Raw genomic sequence first — 16,710 nt, 5'->3', positions numbered from 1 at the left:
TGTGATAAGTGAGAACAAAATATCAGACAAAAGGAAGAATAAATTGAAAAAAGGGAAAAAAGGTAAAGGGAAAAAAGATGAAAACAAGAAGAAAAGAAAAGTGAAAAAGTGAAAGAAGAAATGTAAATGAAAAATAAAGATAAGAAAACAAAGGAGATAACAATAGAAAACTGAAAAAAAATAAGAAAAGAAACAATATAGAAAAAAGGAAAGAAAAAAGAAAAAAAGAAAGGGGAAAAAAACAAAAAAAGGGAAGCAAGAAAACTGAAAAAATAAAGGGAAATAAAGAAAAAAATCGAAAAAGGAAAGAAAATACAAAGAAATTAAAAAATTAAAAATGGAAACAAAGATAAAAAAAATAAAGAGCAAGAAGAAGAAACAAAAGAAGAGAAAATAAAGACAATTGAGAAAATTTCCTACAGTTGAGTAGATACGAGATATGAGGTTAATCTAGTGTGGGGATTACAGAGTGAAATTGTCTTATGGCGCAGCGATAGAATACTATAGTATGCATTCGGACTCCCCTGCACTCCAGCAAAAATCATTAAAATAATCCAAAAAGTATGCTGTAAGTACTACTTTTGTGTAACAAGCAAAACAGCTCGGCATTTCCGGTCTTGGCGTTTCTGGGCTTGGCGTTGCCGGCCATTTTACTTCAGCGAGGTAGTTGGGGCAGTAGTTTGTTAAAAAAGCGCCATCGAGCCACTAGGAAGTGCTAAATAAGAGTAGGACCGCATGCAGCACCACAAAGAAAGTATACGTTTATTGATTTTGTTGGTGATTGTTGATTTTGTCGTTATTTATTGGGGGTGCCTTGGCACGAAATCTAGCTAAAGACACTTTCAGAGGCCTAAAGTATTACCTAGTACATTTTCACGAAAATCGGTTTTGAAGCCTATAGGCCACATACAAACACTCACACACGCACAAAAATTGAGATTGATACAAAGTAATAGTCCAGACTAAATAGACTAGGTAGATCTAGATCAGGGGTGTCAAACTCATGTTAACTCGGAGGCCACACGATAGAACAAACATTCTGTCGCGGCCCGACTAGCAGATTAAAGTGAAAGAAAAAGGGATAAAGAAATAAGAGAAAGAGGGAGGGAAAAGGAGAGAGGGCGGGACAAAGAAAGAAAAAGAGAGAGGGGGAGAGCGTGAGAAACAAAAGATAAAAAGTCGTGAGAAAGGGGAAAAGAAAGGGAGAGGAAGAAAGAAATCCAAATAGAAATAGAAAGACAGAAGGAGAGAAAAGAGAAAAGAAAGCGCGAAGGGTATGAAGAGAGAAAGATAAAAGAGAAAAAAGGAAAAAAGGAAGTTAGAGCAAAAGAGGTTAAAAGACACAGGGAGAGAAAGAGACAAAGAGCAACAAGGAAGAGAAAAAGAGAGACACAGAGAGTGAAAGAGACAGAGACAGAGTGGGAGAAAAGGGGTGGAAAAGAAAGAGAGAGAGAGATAGAGAGAAATAAATACAAGTACAGTGTCTTTGTGAGAGGCACCTGGCTTTGGCAACATCAAGGTGACATATTTCAACCTGCAGCTTGTTTTTCTCCTGCGCTTCTCTGAGTGTTGTCTCGCGGGGCGGATTTAATCCTTTAGCGGGCCTGTTGTGGCGGGCTGCCTGTTTGACACCTGTGATCTAGATAGACTAGATTATATATATATATATATATATATATATATATATATATATATATATATATATATATATATATATATATATATATATATATATATATATATATATATATATATATATATATATATATATATGTATATTGAAAAATAAATATAACTGTAAAGGTAAAAATTTTATTTACTTTTGGTGTAAATTGAGCTGGTACGGTGGAGGAGGAGTGGAAACAGAGTGGGGGAGGACTCGGTTTCAAAGTAAACAAATTAGAATTTACTTTAAAACTTCCTCTTGCAGGGGCAGCACGGCGGCGCAGTGGTTAGCGCTTGTGCGGCACAGTTCATGTCATGGGAACCTGTTGTGGGTTCAAATCCAGCTCCAGACTTTCTGTGCGGAGTTTGTATGTTCTCCCCGTGCTTGCGTGGGTTTCCTCCGGGCACTCCGGTTTCCTCCCACATTCCAAAAACATGCATTTCAGGTGAATTGGCCGGTCCAAATTGTCCCTAGGTGTGAATGAGCGAATGAGTTGTCTGTCCCCGTGTGCCCTGCGATTGGCTGGCAACCAGTTCAGGGTGTCCCCTGCCCACTGCCCGAAGATGGCTGAGATGGGCTCCAGCCCCCCCGCGACCCTAATGAGGATAAGCGGTACGGCTGATGAGATGAGATGAGACGAGACTTCCTCTTGCAAAGGTTGTAATACCTTTAGAACAGGGATGTCCAACTCATTTTAGCTTGGAGGCCACATGGTACAAAAACATTCTTACAGGGGCTCGACTAGTAGATGAAAGAAAAAAAAAGAAAGATAGAGAGAGGGAGAGAAAGAAGGGGAAAGGGAAAGAAAGAATGAGGGATAGAGAAAAAAAGAAAACAGGTAAAGAGAGAAAGAAAGACAGATAAAGAGTAAGAGAAATAAAAATAGAGAGAAAGAAAGAGGAGGGGAAAGAGAGAGGGATACATAAAAAATAGAAAATGATAAGGAGAGAAAAAAGAGATAAAGAGCAAAAGATGAAGAAACAATGGAAGAAAGAGTGATGGAAAGGGAGAAAGAAAGGGAGAGAGAAAAAAGAGGTAGAGAAAGAGAGAGAGAAAAAGATAAAGAAAGATTAAGAGATAGCGAGAGACAAAAGAGATATAAAGAGCAAGATGGAGAAGGAAAGAAAGATGGAATGACAGAAAGAATGATTAAGAAAGACCCAATGTGTATCAGCCTACCAATAGTAGCTTTAATCGCTGCCTTGTCTAAACTAAATCTTAATACGTTTATAAATCCAAAATTGGTGTGTGTGTTTATTTGTTTGTTTGTTTGTGGCTTATAGGCTCCGAAACTGCTGAACCGATTTCTGTGAAAATGTACATAGTTGTTCTTTAGGCCGCTGGGAGTGTTTTTAGCTAGCCCCGTTGTCGAAGCACCCCCAATAAATACCAACAAAATCGATAAACATCTGCTTCAATGTTCAAGCGGATCTGGAGCTGCAGGTGACCATGTGGCTCCTTGGCACTGCCTAGTGGCTCCCTGGTGCTTTTTCCACAAACTACGGCCGCGACAAACTCGCTCAACGCAAGGCCATTATGCTTGTTTTAACTCTCGTGGCATGCAGGTACACATATGTACATTTTCATGCTTTTTGTATTTTCAATCAAGAGAGTGAGTTGAAAAGTGAACACTTGGGTTGTGAGAACATGGGAATGTTCAAAATGGCATTGTGCTGTGATTGATAGTACTGCATTTAGGAGCCACTCAGATTCTACAGTATACACAAAGCGTGCCATGTACATTATGTGGACGTATAGACCTCCATTATAATTCATTATCTTTTACTTATGATATATTTCAATGCATTTCTCGGGATTTTGGTATTTTTCTTTTTAGGGCCGTGTGTCACGGTTGCCCTGGAGCCCAATTGGCCCCGCCCGTGTGGCGCCAGATTGGCTTTCTGTCTATTTTAAGCTCAGCGCTCTCACGCTTCCTTTGTCAGCCCGTCAATGAAGTTCTGCCCCGCAAGACGTGGGTTTCGACTCGGTCCTGTTTCTGTTGGTATTTCCTGTCCGGTATGGTTCCTGTTTATTTTGTCCTGTTTTCTTTCCCGTTGTTTGTCCTGTTTGTTTTCGATATCCTGATTCATTATCTATCCTGTCTGTCCTGTCCTGTCTGGCATCGACCTCATCTGTCCGATGTCAACTCGGCAATTGGAATCAATCTCGTTGGTCTCTGGCTTCCTGTCTTTCCACGCCACACCGCTGCCTAACATGCATGACTCTCCATTTCCCATAATATAAAAGGCTTGTGTGAAAACGTCACGCGTTTGGGTCCTGATCCTGTTCTAGTTCCTGACACTGTGGAGTCAATTGTATGAAAAATAAAAAAATTTGAGTGGCGCAAAAGCCCAAGTGTAGTAATTATGATAATTAATGATTAATTTTACCTGAAAACCACTAACTGCAGCCCCCATGACGATGGTATTGGACACTGGCGCATCAACCCAGCTACAATTGTCCTGCTTTCCACCACGTTTTTGCAAAATCAAGTGTCGGGAACTTAATTTGCGTGTGTGCCTCTTGGCACAGCCAAACGACTTGTGGGCGTGTTCACCCTGCGCTGCTTCAAAGATAAACAGCGATTGATTGGTTGGAAAGAAACATCCCAATTATTCCCATGGGAAAGGTAAACAATTCAAATAAAATGTGTTGGACTCTCAACTGTTATTGATTAGCTGTTTGAATCCAAGTGGATGGTAACCTCTTTGGGATAATGTACATAGCAGGCCAACTCAACCCAGCGTCCATTAACTACCAACACTGACTTGGGCAGAATGGAAAAGAAATTCTCAGCTGATGATACTTCGGGCTTTTCATTTAACTGTAACGTTCAAGTGAATTGACTAGTCTACAGAGAGCCTGCGGGACAAGTAACTGGGTTGTCCGATGGTGACTGCAACAATGTCCTTCTTCAAGTTTAGGGGATGAACAAATAAAAAACTTAAAATCTACATATGTATGGATAGGTCTGATGCCAGCGAACATTTTGAGTAAGTAGAAGTAAAAATTTAGTTTTTACACTTCAAGGTCATGTCCAAATAATGTACACTGACATCCATTGTGTGAGGTTTTTGGCATGTATTGAAAAAAAAAAATGGTCACCACTTTTGATTAATACGAAGTAATACGTTTTTGGTTGCGCAAAATATGTAATTTCTATGTCATATAGCGGGACCAATGGCTTAAAAGGGGGCAGAAAACCCATCTTAATCCACACTATAAAGTTAAAACAGTGTAAAGAGGGGACACCGTATCCTGGGGGTCCACTGTTTATACAAGACATGACGTTTCTTTGCAAAATCTGGCATCTTTTTGTACCCACCATTGTGGAAGAGTGCGGCGGTGAGGTGAGGGATCTGACGGCTGACATGTTGGTTTGATGCATGTAGCCGTGAAATTGTGACTGCGACTGCATGTGCACGCCTTGCTGGTACGCGCCTGGGAGCACTGGGGCTGTGGAATGGGAGCACACACACAAAAATTACACTTTTAATTTTCTTAGTCATTCACAATTTAGCATCACTTGTAAAGCTAATTATAGGCTGCTAATGCTGTGCTTGAGACTAACTCGGACTCACTGGTGCCGTTTTTGTTAGCACATCAAAACCTGACTATCATTTATGGGTAAAAATAACTGCTCTTATACAAGGCAAATGTTTTAGTGGCTGAGCCTATCTCAACCCGACCTCCAATAAGTACAATATGGTATTGACATAGCAATAAAATAGTAGTAACACACTAAATCGTTATTTCAGCCCTTTACGCTTATCAGCAATGAAAAGTAGTTCCTGGCTTCAAAAAGGTTTTATCCCGTCAAACTTATGAAGTTAGCACAGCATCCACATGTAGTGATATAGTAATACAAATTGAGATATTTTAGCCCTTCATGCAAAACACGATAAGTTATTTTGGCCCTTCATGCTAATGAGCAACAAAAATGTAGCTAATGTTTTAAAAGGGTTGGGGACCCCTGATTCATACCATTAAACTTGTAGAATTAGCGCGGCAGGCACACATAGTAATAACAAAGTAATAACTTAGTAATAACAGTGATAAAATAGTAGTAACATAGTTATGTCATAGTAGTAACATAGTAGTAACATGGTAATAACAAGTTATTCAAACCCTTAATCATCATAAAAAAAGTAAACCCTGGCTTCAAGAAGAATTACCACAGCATGGAAACATAAAAATATTGTAATAACATTGTTATAATATAAAAGGTTATTTTATCCCTTTGTACTAATCAGTAAGAGAAAAGTAACTCCTGTATTCAAAAGGGTTTCGTTACCCCAGATTCATACCATAGAACTTATCTAGTTAGCACGGCGTGCACACACATGAATAACATCGTAATAACATCATAATAACATAGTAACAGCATCGTCAAAATACATGAACATCGCAACATCGTAATAACAAAGCAAAAACATAGTAATAACACAGTAATAACAAAGTAGAAACATCGTAATAACACCTTAATAACAAAGTAATAACACATACGTTATTTAAATCCTTCATGCTAATCTGCAACAAAAAAGTAACTCATGGTTTCATAAAGGTTGCGGCCCCTGTTTTATACAATAAAACGTATTTAGTCAGCAGAGCGTGCACACATAGTAAGATAGAAATAGCATCATAATAACAGAGGAATAACACTATGAGTTCTTCTGGACTAACTTGCATACACTTTTTGTTGTTTTTCTTTGCACATTTTTCGAACAAACACATAGGGTACTTTTGCTGTGCTAGCACACACCTGTGCAGTTTTGGTTTTGTTTATATATATATATATATATATATATATATATATATATATATATATATATAATATATTTTTTATTTTTTAAGCATTTTTGATGGGGCATCGTTACTTCGCGGATTTTCACTTTTTGCGGGTGGTTTTGGTCCCCATTAATCGCGATAACCGATGGATTACTGTATGTATATATATATATATATATATATATATATATATATATATATATATATATATATATATGTACTGTGTATATACAGTATATTTCTATATTAATTTGATTTAAAATTGTAAGTGTTTCCTTCCTTATATTCAAATTTTATTATCCAAAAATGTTACTTATTTATTTTTGGGTCCAAAACGGCTCTTTCAACATTTTGGGTTGCCAATATCCCAGAACTAACATGTGCTGGTGCCGTTATGGTTGTTTTGTTTCCATATAAAAATGTGCCGATGGAGATAAATTACTCAGTGACCATACACGAGGCAGATTGTTTTAGTGGTTGACTAAGCCTATATTAACAAACTAACATATGCTGGTGCCATTATGGTTGTTTTGCTTTCATATAAAAATGTGTCGATGGAGATAAATTACTCAGTGACCATACACGAGGCAGATTGTTTTAGTGGTTGACTAAGCCTATATTAACAAACTAACATATGCTGGTGCCGTTATGGTTGTTTTGCTTTCATATAAAAATGTGTCGATGGAGATAAATTACTCAGTGACCAGACACGAGGCAGATGTTTTAGTGGTTGACTAAGCCTATATTACCCTGCCTCAAGTCATCACAGCCTGGTAATTACACAATAAGTTATTTTTATCCCTTGCACCTATCAGTGACAAAAAAAAATATAGCATAAGCATATCTTTTGGCTTTGGGACTAACTAGCACATGCCGTTGCCTAGCTTAACTTCACCTCAATTAGATACAACTTGTTATTACATAGTAATAACATTGTACCAACATAGTTATAACTTAGTAATGACATAGCAATAACATAGTAAAAACATGATAATGACATAGTTATAACACAATAAGTTGAAATTTTACCCTATCATGCTAATCAGCAACAGAAAAAGGGTTAGTGAGCCCTGATTTATAGCATCAAACTTGTGGAGTTAGCATAGCGTGCACACACAGGACATGTACCCGGCGTGCTGCAACTGCCGCTCTCCCAGAGGTCGGAGGTCAGCGAACTTTGTGACTGCCGTGACTGAGGCCGGCTCGATCTGCGCTCGGCCCAATCTGACAGCAAGGGGGCGCCAACACGAGAACAAGGAATGAAAGGTCAAGGGACACAAAATGGCTGGCTAGGCTCTCATGATAATGTAAGTTTAGGAGTTGATTGGGTTTAGCGCAGTGGTCCTCAACTGGTCAGACTTGAGAGCACGCCATTCCTCATGAAAAACTGTGACCCAAATATATAAAAAAATCCGCCTCTCAAATTTATAAAATGAAAGGATTTTGCAATTTAAAGCAGATGTAGTAGAATATAGTCACCTTTTTTATAAAAATATTTCAGCAAAAATTTCAAATCGCATATATATTCGCATATAAGCCAACCTCCTAAAACTCCTTTAAAATTGCCATATAGTATAGAAGAAACTCATAATATTAATAAAAACATGATTATGTAATCAAGTAGATATCAACCATTAATGTGCCAGTAAAAAAGATTAAAAACATTTTTTTAAAGGAATTTGGAACATTTTTAACTCTGAGCTGCCAATTCCAGGCTTAAAGTCATAATTATAGCCTCAGGCAGCTCGTTCACGATGCGCGTGCTAGTACGTGCATTTCTTAGATGCGCTCGAATAAAGGTTTTTATTTTAATCTTGCATGGGGTTTGTGTTGGGCCTTTGTACTTTACTAGAATAAATAACAAACTGCCAATTCAAGAAGGGATTCCACAGTGAAAAAGTAATACCAATTTCTCGACCTTTGATTTTTTTATAAAATTTAGTATGTGGTAAGTTAGTTCATGTAGTTTTGCCCAGTACTCAAATGATTGTTTTGTTTAGTTTTTTTACTGGATGAAAAAAAAATGTATCATAAAGAGGCACTAAATATCACACACTATCCCCTTAAGAAGCGTTATTGATATGTTTTTTATTATAATTTTTCCAAGGCATACCCACTGAGAAAAAGGCCCAAAAATGGGCCGTGACCCTCCAGTTGAGCAACATTGCTTTAGAGGACCAAAACACAAGTCGGAGATTCTATTTTAGTTTTGGGAGGTCAGTGGGGATTTAGAGGGGTTTTAGGACTGGGTTCTACCAGACATCCTGCGCAAACTCTTGGACTGGATTTCATCCTCCAGAGGGTCAAAGTCAAAAATTGAGCCTGGATCTGTTCTCCACACCTTCAAGTCTTAAAAGATGACGGAAACCAATATTCAGTCCACATCAATCGGGCTACTACAAAATAAACTTCAATATGATCAATTATTGTGAAATACTACAATAAAACACAAAATGTGACTTTTTTCCTGACCTACGATGATGCCGCCGGGTCGTCTGTCCGTGTCCATCATGTGGTTGGGTCCCGCCTCCGTCATCATGTTATTGGCTCGCTGGTAGCGCTCCATCCCGGGATCATTCAATCCTGGCGTATAGCCCCGCCCACGGGCGCGCTCGAAGTCCTCGTGGTACTTGGCCTGCGGGGCCGAACACAAACAATCAACAGAATTAGTACAAATATATCAGATGAAAAAAATAATTATCCAATTCAACTACACGAAAAGTGCGTATTGTTGGGTTCATGCACGCACAAAAAAATGAAAAGAAGCATTTTTTTAAGTAAAAGAAAACATGTTAGGACTAAAACTAATTTGACTATTTAAATAAATTACAAAAAGTATAAATAGTTGCTGTCATGTGGAAAAATATTTTTTCTCAATTGGGACCATTTATATTTAAATGTTTATTAATGTTGTTTAATGTGCAGAAATGCAGAACATTAAAAAGGAAATACCCACATTTTGTCCACGTTCACATTATAAAATTTTGACAGTGTAAATATTTTAAATTAAAAATAAAAAAAGAGGTACAGTACTTTTTTTCCACTTGACAAAAACACGAACCAAAAAACAAATATATTTCAATCAAGAATAAGAGCAAATACTTTAGAAATATTAGGAAAGCAGAGAAGAAGAAAAACATAATATATATAATCAAAATACATAAAGTACAAACTTAAAAGTTGACACCAAAACAAAATAAATGAAATAAATAAAAGTATCACCAAATAGAATTAAAATATTTAGACACAGATATATTAGTTCTATATAAAAAATACAATAAAATACAAAAATTAAAAAAAAAAACTACACAGAAACTAAATAATGGATTAATTCATATTCATTCTTAAAAAAACATACAAAATGAAATGAAATAAATGGGCAAGTGTAGTACACACTCGGAAATAAATAAATAAATTGTCAATTTTGAAAAAAATAATTTTTGTAAAATTGAGGGAAGACCCACACAAACACACACGGTGCATTTTGTCAGTGAGCAAAAAAAAAAACACATTTGTTTGTAAAATCTTTATTTTCCCTCAGTCACTCAGTCACTCAGTTCATGACTCACTCACTCACTCACTCACTCACTCACTCACTCACTCACTCACTCACATCCCAAAGTGTTACCCATGTTGTCACAGTTGCCATGGCGCCCAATTGGCCCCGCTCGTGTGGCGCCAGCTACGGCTCGTTGACAGATTGGCTTCCCTTCTGTTTAAGCTCAGTGCTCTCACTCACCCTTTGTCAATCCATCAACAAACCTCTGCAACCGCAAGAAGGGGGTTTTTGCTCGTGTTTTCTGTCCGGTATTGTTCCTGTCCGGTTTTTCCCAGCCTATTGTTTGTCCTGTTTAATATCAATTTCCAGTTTAGTTGGTCCTGTTTAATTTCGATCTCCTGTGTCTGGTATTGTTTCCGTCTGACTCGTCCTGCTTATTATCAAACTCCAGTCTCCCGTGCCCAATATCAATCCTGTCTGTCCCCACCTGTCCGGTATCGACCCTAACTGTCCAATATCTGCTCGTGCAATTGGTATCGATCTCGTCGGCCTCTGGCTTCCTGTCATTCCACGCCAGACTCCTGCCTTATGTCTTCCGCCCAATGATCGCCGAATCACTGGTGTTCTGGTTAACATGCATGACTGCCCCATTTCCGGTAAAATAAAGGTTGTGTGAGAAACGTCACACATCTGTGTCCTCCTCCTGTTCCGGTTCATGACACCGGTAGCCCCCTAAAATCAGCTAAATAACCCACAAACATGTCCTGAAAATAGCTCACCAGTGTTTGTGATTTTCAAGGAGATGTCGATGACGTTGTGTTTTATTGGTAGATGAGCCTATTTCAAATATACTTCAATAAATTACAACCTGGTAAAAAAATCTGACAATAAGCTAGTAATAAACATAGTAATAAAATGATAAGGTGTTTTCTAAATGCTATCAAAATGTTAGGCCTTTGTGCAAATTAACAACAAAAAGCTCTCCTTTTAAAAAAAGGTTGGTAACCCTGCAGTAGTTAGTTCCAGTGTTTCACTCCCAAACGCCGTGCAGGATTATCCTGCCGCTACCATGGAAACCGAATCCTGGGACTTCCTGACTCGTCGGTATTCGGGTGTGTCGAGTTCGGTGCAGCTTCGCCCTCTTGCTTCCTGCAAGCCACGCTGGTACTTCACCTGTGCAATAACGATAAATGATCCGTATACATCCAGAGTGTGCACAAACGATAAATGACGAACATCCTAAATGTGCACAATCGTGTGACGTGCTCACTGAGCTGATGTTCTCCTGGTTGCGTCGGACTCTTTCCATCTCAAGGGTCTCTGTGACAGAGGTCGGGCGGCCCACTTCTTCTCTGTAGTGCACCTGAAACATGCACAACAAGCTGTATATATAACCAGGTATAAAAATGTAATCTGATACAGTAACGTAATCCGGATACCATAATATAGCAGTAATGTAACGTGATTACTTCCAATACTTTTGGATTACAGAGATCCCTCGCTTCCTCGCCCTTCGTTTATGGCTAGTTCACTGCTTCGTGGAGTTCTAATTCAATTGAATTGTCTTTAATGTCATTGATATCAAAGTAATGTGCATTGTGTTTCTAATAAACAGTGGGTACTGATTTGGGAGGGCAGTCAAACAACGCGCGGGCGCTGCCTCTCGTAAACCGGGAAGCATAGGAACCAGTAGCTTTTAGCGGTGTACATTCAAAAGAAATTCATCAAATAAATCAGACTCTGAGGAAAGTCAGAAGAGCGCAAAGAAATGGTGATCACCAGAGGGTGCTCTTTGGATTATTACCGGGTTTGATAAAACGACTGTGGCGGCGTCGGGGAGAAGCCACTCCCTGCTACGGCTAAGCTACGTAGCGACTGTCATAAGCTACCCCTGCAGAGTCAGCTAAGTCAGATGTATTACCCATGAAACGGATAACCTGGAGCTACAACTCGTGGGAAACAGCTACATTCAGGACTCTTGTATTTTGATCATCAAATTCAGCTAGCCAGCCACTTCTTCTAGTTGTTTAAAGTCCTACAAAAAGAGCTCAAATTTAACCACATGTTATGGTTTATTAAGCAAAATCAAAACTTTCTCTTTCACATGACAGACAGGATATGCTGTTTTAGTTCAAAATTAGCTCACAATAATACAGGGATTGTATAGTGGATTTTAAACAACAGTCAACTGCAAAATACAAAAAGAAGACAAGAAATTAAATTTACAAAGCCCTATACGCACACATGTAAGCAGGCCTACGAAACTGCAGCATACCTGTCAACCTCCACAGCTACATGCCCTTACAAAATGTTGTATTTTCCCTTACAAAATAATCTTACACCATATTTTTTTTCAAAGGTGCTTATTTATGTAGTTTAATATGCTATATTGTACATGTGTTTCGTTATACATGTATATATATTGTTAATTAACATTTTGTTGTGAGATACTGAGTTGCTCAACATGAATGAGGTTTATTATCAAAAAGGTTAAAAAATTAAGTAGCTTGGACATTCACTGTAGAAGGAAAAAATACTAGAAATATAATTAAGTAGAATAACATAGAATAATAATCTTATTCAAATTATAAATTCATTTTCTGCATTAAATTATTGTTGGTAATATACAGATTAAAGGGATAACCACAAACCTGTCTTTTTTCATTTTATCCTTTTATACTTCCTTTTTTTCTTAACTTCTTTATACAACATAATAATTCGTAATATAATGCATCAAAGCACGTGAGCCGTTTGAGAGACGGCTTTCTTTAATGAGTTGAGCCGAAAAAGCCGGTTCTCAAAAAAGAGACAGACTTCCTTTAACTACATAACTACCACATGAAATCCGAGGCTGCAGACGCACGCGCACAGTAGCATCAAACCGCTCGCTTCGTTTGCAACGGAAAAAAAAACGACGAGGCTACTGCGGCGAACTCGTTTGACTTGATTGATTTGCCGTTTTGTGATGGTCGGTGTATACCGGATAGTACCCATAATTGACAAATTTGCGTTTTTCCGTACAGATTTACTTGTACGTCGTACACCTCTTAAAATGCATAATAAACGTACTTTGTACGGCAAAAACTTACAGGTTGACAGGTATGCTGCAGGCTCATGCCAATTCAACAAAGTGAGTGCTATATTGAAGGCTCAATAAAATCCAGACAAAAAGAAAAGAGCTTTTACATGCAATCTGTACAATCTGACATTACTACTATTACAGTGCATTTTGTGAATTTTTACCTCATCTCTCTCTGTCTCTCTCTCTCTAGTGTCAGTGATTGGAATCCTATTAGACATAATTTATTTATAGGCCATTATGTATACATAAATATACTTTTAAATATAATCAGAATAGTGTATGGTAATCTTTTTTTTAACTAAACATACTCGGAATTTGATTACATCTTTTTTTTTCAAATGGAAGACAATTACTTTTTTTTGTATCTAATTACTTAATGTCAGTGACGTCCAAAGTCCGTCCCCTCTGGCCAGTTCAGCGAGTGATCAAATTTTTACTGGCGCGCGGTGTCTGTCATAAAATTAAAAGTACTGTTGACGACAGTATATAATAAATGTGTACAAAAAATATTCATCATTTCACCAGCCCTTTAGCTCCCCATTTGCGACACGGCGACTATAAATATAAACAGAACGTTGACTGTGAGGGCTGCCACTTCCAGGACAAGTGGAAATTGAGTATTTTGTCACCGAAATCCGAAACAACCGCTCTTCCAGAAATTAAAACGGGAGCGTGCACGTTAATGTGGATTGGAGCTCAAGTCAAGAGAAATTAAAACTTTAGCGTGCGTCAAGCGAAGCGAAACGCCACCAATAAGTCCTCCTTCATTTTGCTCCAGTTTTACTGTTGTTATTATTTCTTTGAGGACGTGTTGGTTTTTGTCACTTTAATATCACTATTTTAGTCGAGTTTTGTGGTTTGCAATTGTTTAGACAAGGCATGATCACATGACCGCTTTTCCGAGGTGAAAATGTAAAATGTAAATGATCTGCATTTATATAGCGCTTTTCAAGTCAATGAAAACCTCCCGAAGCGCTTTACAATGTGCTTCACACTTTTCCTTTTTACACACTAACTAACCAATAGTAGTGTCAGCCATGCAAGGCAACTACCTGCTAGCGGGGCATTAGGGTTTCAGTGTCTCGCCCAAGGACACTTCGACATAAGTTTCGGTATTGTTCGGTTCAAATGTTTATGGGGAGTTAGGATAGTAAATGTTGCTTTTTAAATATGTATGATTGAATTGCTTTATTGTTTGTTTGAAATGGATATGGTATTGTAGGTTTATAACCTACCTGACAGTCTGAATGACTGTATGCTGTTAGTGGATCCAAAAAAGGAAATTAAACTTGTTGTAACACTGATTTTCATACCTGTCAACCTCCACGGCTCCATGCCCTTACAAACTGTCGTATTTTCCCTTACAAAATACAAAATAATCTTACACCATAATTTTTCTTTCAAACGTGTTTATTTATGTAGTTTAACATGTTATACTGTACATGTGTTTCGTTATATCATATATATTGTTAATTAACATTTTGTTGTGAGATACTGAGTTGCTCGACATGAATGGGGTTTATAATAAAAAAAGTTCCAAAATTAAGTAGCTTGGACATTCACTGTAGAAGGACAAAATACATGCAAATATAATTAAGTAGAATAATACATTTTCTTATTCAAATTATTAATTCATTTTCTGCATTAATTTATTGTTGGTAATATACTGATTAAAGGGATAGCCACAAACCTGTCTAATTTCATTTTCTCCTTTTATACTTCCTTTTTTTCTTAACATCTTTATACAACATAATAATTCGTAATATAATGCATCAAAACAAGTGAGTCCTTGGAGAGCCGGCTCTCTTTAATGAGTTGAGCCGAAAAAGCCGGTTCTCTAAAAAGAGACGGACTTCCTTTCACTACACAACTCAAACTCGTTTGACTGGATTGATTTGCCGTTTCTGTCACAATCACCTGGATTGGGAACTCCTGTGCTCAGGTTTTGGCGCCAACAGCCAGGACAGCTGATTGGCGCACCCTGTCCATTTAACTCCTCAGCTTCCGGAATCAAGTTGTCTGATTGTACTCACGCTACCTGTTGCCTTCAGCTCAGTAAGCCCGTACCTCTGACTCTTTGCCTGCTCCCTGTTTTCTTCTGATTGATCTCCGTTGCCGACCCGTTTCTGTAATTGCCTACGACCTGCTCTGCCCGTCTGACCCCTGAACTCTTTTCCGAATACTACGACGCCCTTCTTCTCCAGCCCGGCCAACAACACTACGATTACGCCTGTCCGCGATCATTCCCGCCAAGCCTTCACCCGCCTGTCAAGTTCCGTCAATCTGCCAACCAACGGATCGAAGAATCCCACCTTGTCATTTCCTTCCTTTCAATAAAACCAAGAAACGAGCGCAAGTGATCTCAGTCTTCCTTTTGTCCTGTCTGACAGATTCGTGATAGTCGGTGTATACCGGATGGTACCCATAATTGAAAAATTTGCGTTTTTCCGTACAGATTTTCTTGTCCGTCGTACACGTCTTAAAATGCATAATAAACGTACTTTGTACGGCCAAAAGGTACAGGTTGACAGGTATGGATTTTGCTTCCTTGGCACCCCTTTCAGTAGGAATGAACCCAAGAAACAAACAAAGCGAGGCAAATGAAAATGCGGGCTACAGGTCGCGAAACTGATCGCCAGGCACTACAAACCTTTCACAGAGGGTAAATAAATGAAAGATTGTGTCATAAAAATGGTTGAGAAAATTCCATCGGCCCTCACACATTTTCAGTTGAACAAATCTGGCCTGCTTTCTAGAAGGTTTGGACAGGGCCTGCTTAATGCCGTTACATGTATTCCGTTACTCCCCAAGCATGTATAGAACAGGGTCAGAGTTGGGGCCATTACTGCAAAAAGAAATTAGTTACAGTTACTGGTTAATTAATTTAAAAAGTAATTCTGTTACCCCCAGATTACTCACACCCAAAAGTAGCGTGTTACTCTGAAAGTAACAATCTAGTGACAAGTTAGTAAATTATACATAAATTCTTGGAATCTTTCCAACAAGCAGTGTCAGTTGATTGAATATTTTAATTTGGCAGCAGGTGACTATCGGGTATATTTTTCTTATTAGGCCGTAAATTGTGACACCATATTAGGCTGTTTTCAGGCCGATAACTGTTAACCAGATTACTATAGTTTACCCATTCTTAGTGATTAACAAGTGTCGGCATGTATAATGATTATTTTAATGTAGTAGTAGTAATACTTTGTTTCCTTTTTATCACGTCACAAGGATGGGAGAGCTTAAGATCAGTCGCATAGCTCAGCATGTGTACAGGCTATTATGATTGTACAGGCTTTTGAATTTTAGTCAGAACAGTACATTGGGTTTTGTTTTGAGGATGTTTTTGTTGTACTCCTGTGTATATGTTAATGTCAATTTAGTTAATATTGACTGCTGGGCTAGTTAATTAAGAGTGGCAGCTGCGGACACAGGCTGTGAAGGAATGACTTAATTGTGGCTCAATGTGTTACTTTTCTGTAGTAGACATTTCCCCGCAGATTTTTTAAAGTCTAATAAATTGTCGTCAATGAGTCCTTTTTTATGGCGGTTTAAGCCAGAGGCCCTAAAATCCAATGCAGCCTGTACGAAAAAAATATTGTTGACTTTCTTCTTAAAATTTGCGCATGCAGCCTTTAATCAGGTGAGCTCTCTTAGCATAGGTTTCTATCT

General features: G+C 38.2%; 1 protein-coding gene across 4 annotated transcripts in view; it reads right to left on the bottom strand.

Moving 5' to 3' along the window:
* LOC148348201 (uncharacterized) overlaps positions 1-16,710 on the bottom strand; it is a 67,849-nt gene that overhangs the window by 3,445 nt on the left and 47,694 nt on the right. For 2 of the 4 annotated variants that reach the window (XM_088322818.1, XM_088322819.1), the window contains 2 exons: positions 11,224-11,316; positions 10,757-11,126 (listed from right to left, as the gene is read on the bottom strand). In XM_088322818.1, the coding sequence (XP_088178944.1) occupies positions 11,007-11,126; positions 11,224-11,316 (213 nt within the window). In that variant the 3' untranslated portion in view covers positions 10,757-11,006. Of the gene's footprint in view, positions 1-4,991; positions 5,123-7,582; positions 7,679-8,710; positions 8,804-8,926; positions 9,090-10,756; positions 11,127-11,223; positions 11,317-16,710 lie in introns of those variants that run through there. The other 2 variants (XM_088322820.1, XR_015847746.1) reach the window with 2 other exon arrangements.

Source organism: Urocampus carinirostris, chromosome 18 (genome assembly GCF_059441175.1).
Source record: "Urocampus carinirostris isolate Australia breed hairy pipefish chromosome 18, RoL_Ucar_1.0, whole genome shotgun sequence".
Taxonomy (NCBI): domain Eukaryota; kingdom Metazoa; phylum Chordata; class Actinopteri; order Syngnathiformes; family Syngnathidae; genus Urocampus; species Urocampus carinirostris.
The sequence above is the reverse complement of the archived record's forward strand: the minus strand, read 5'-3'. Positions and strand labels throughout refer to the sequence as shown.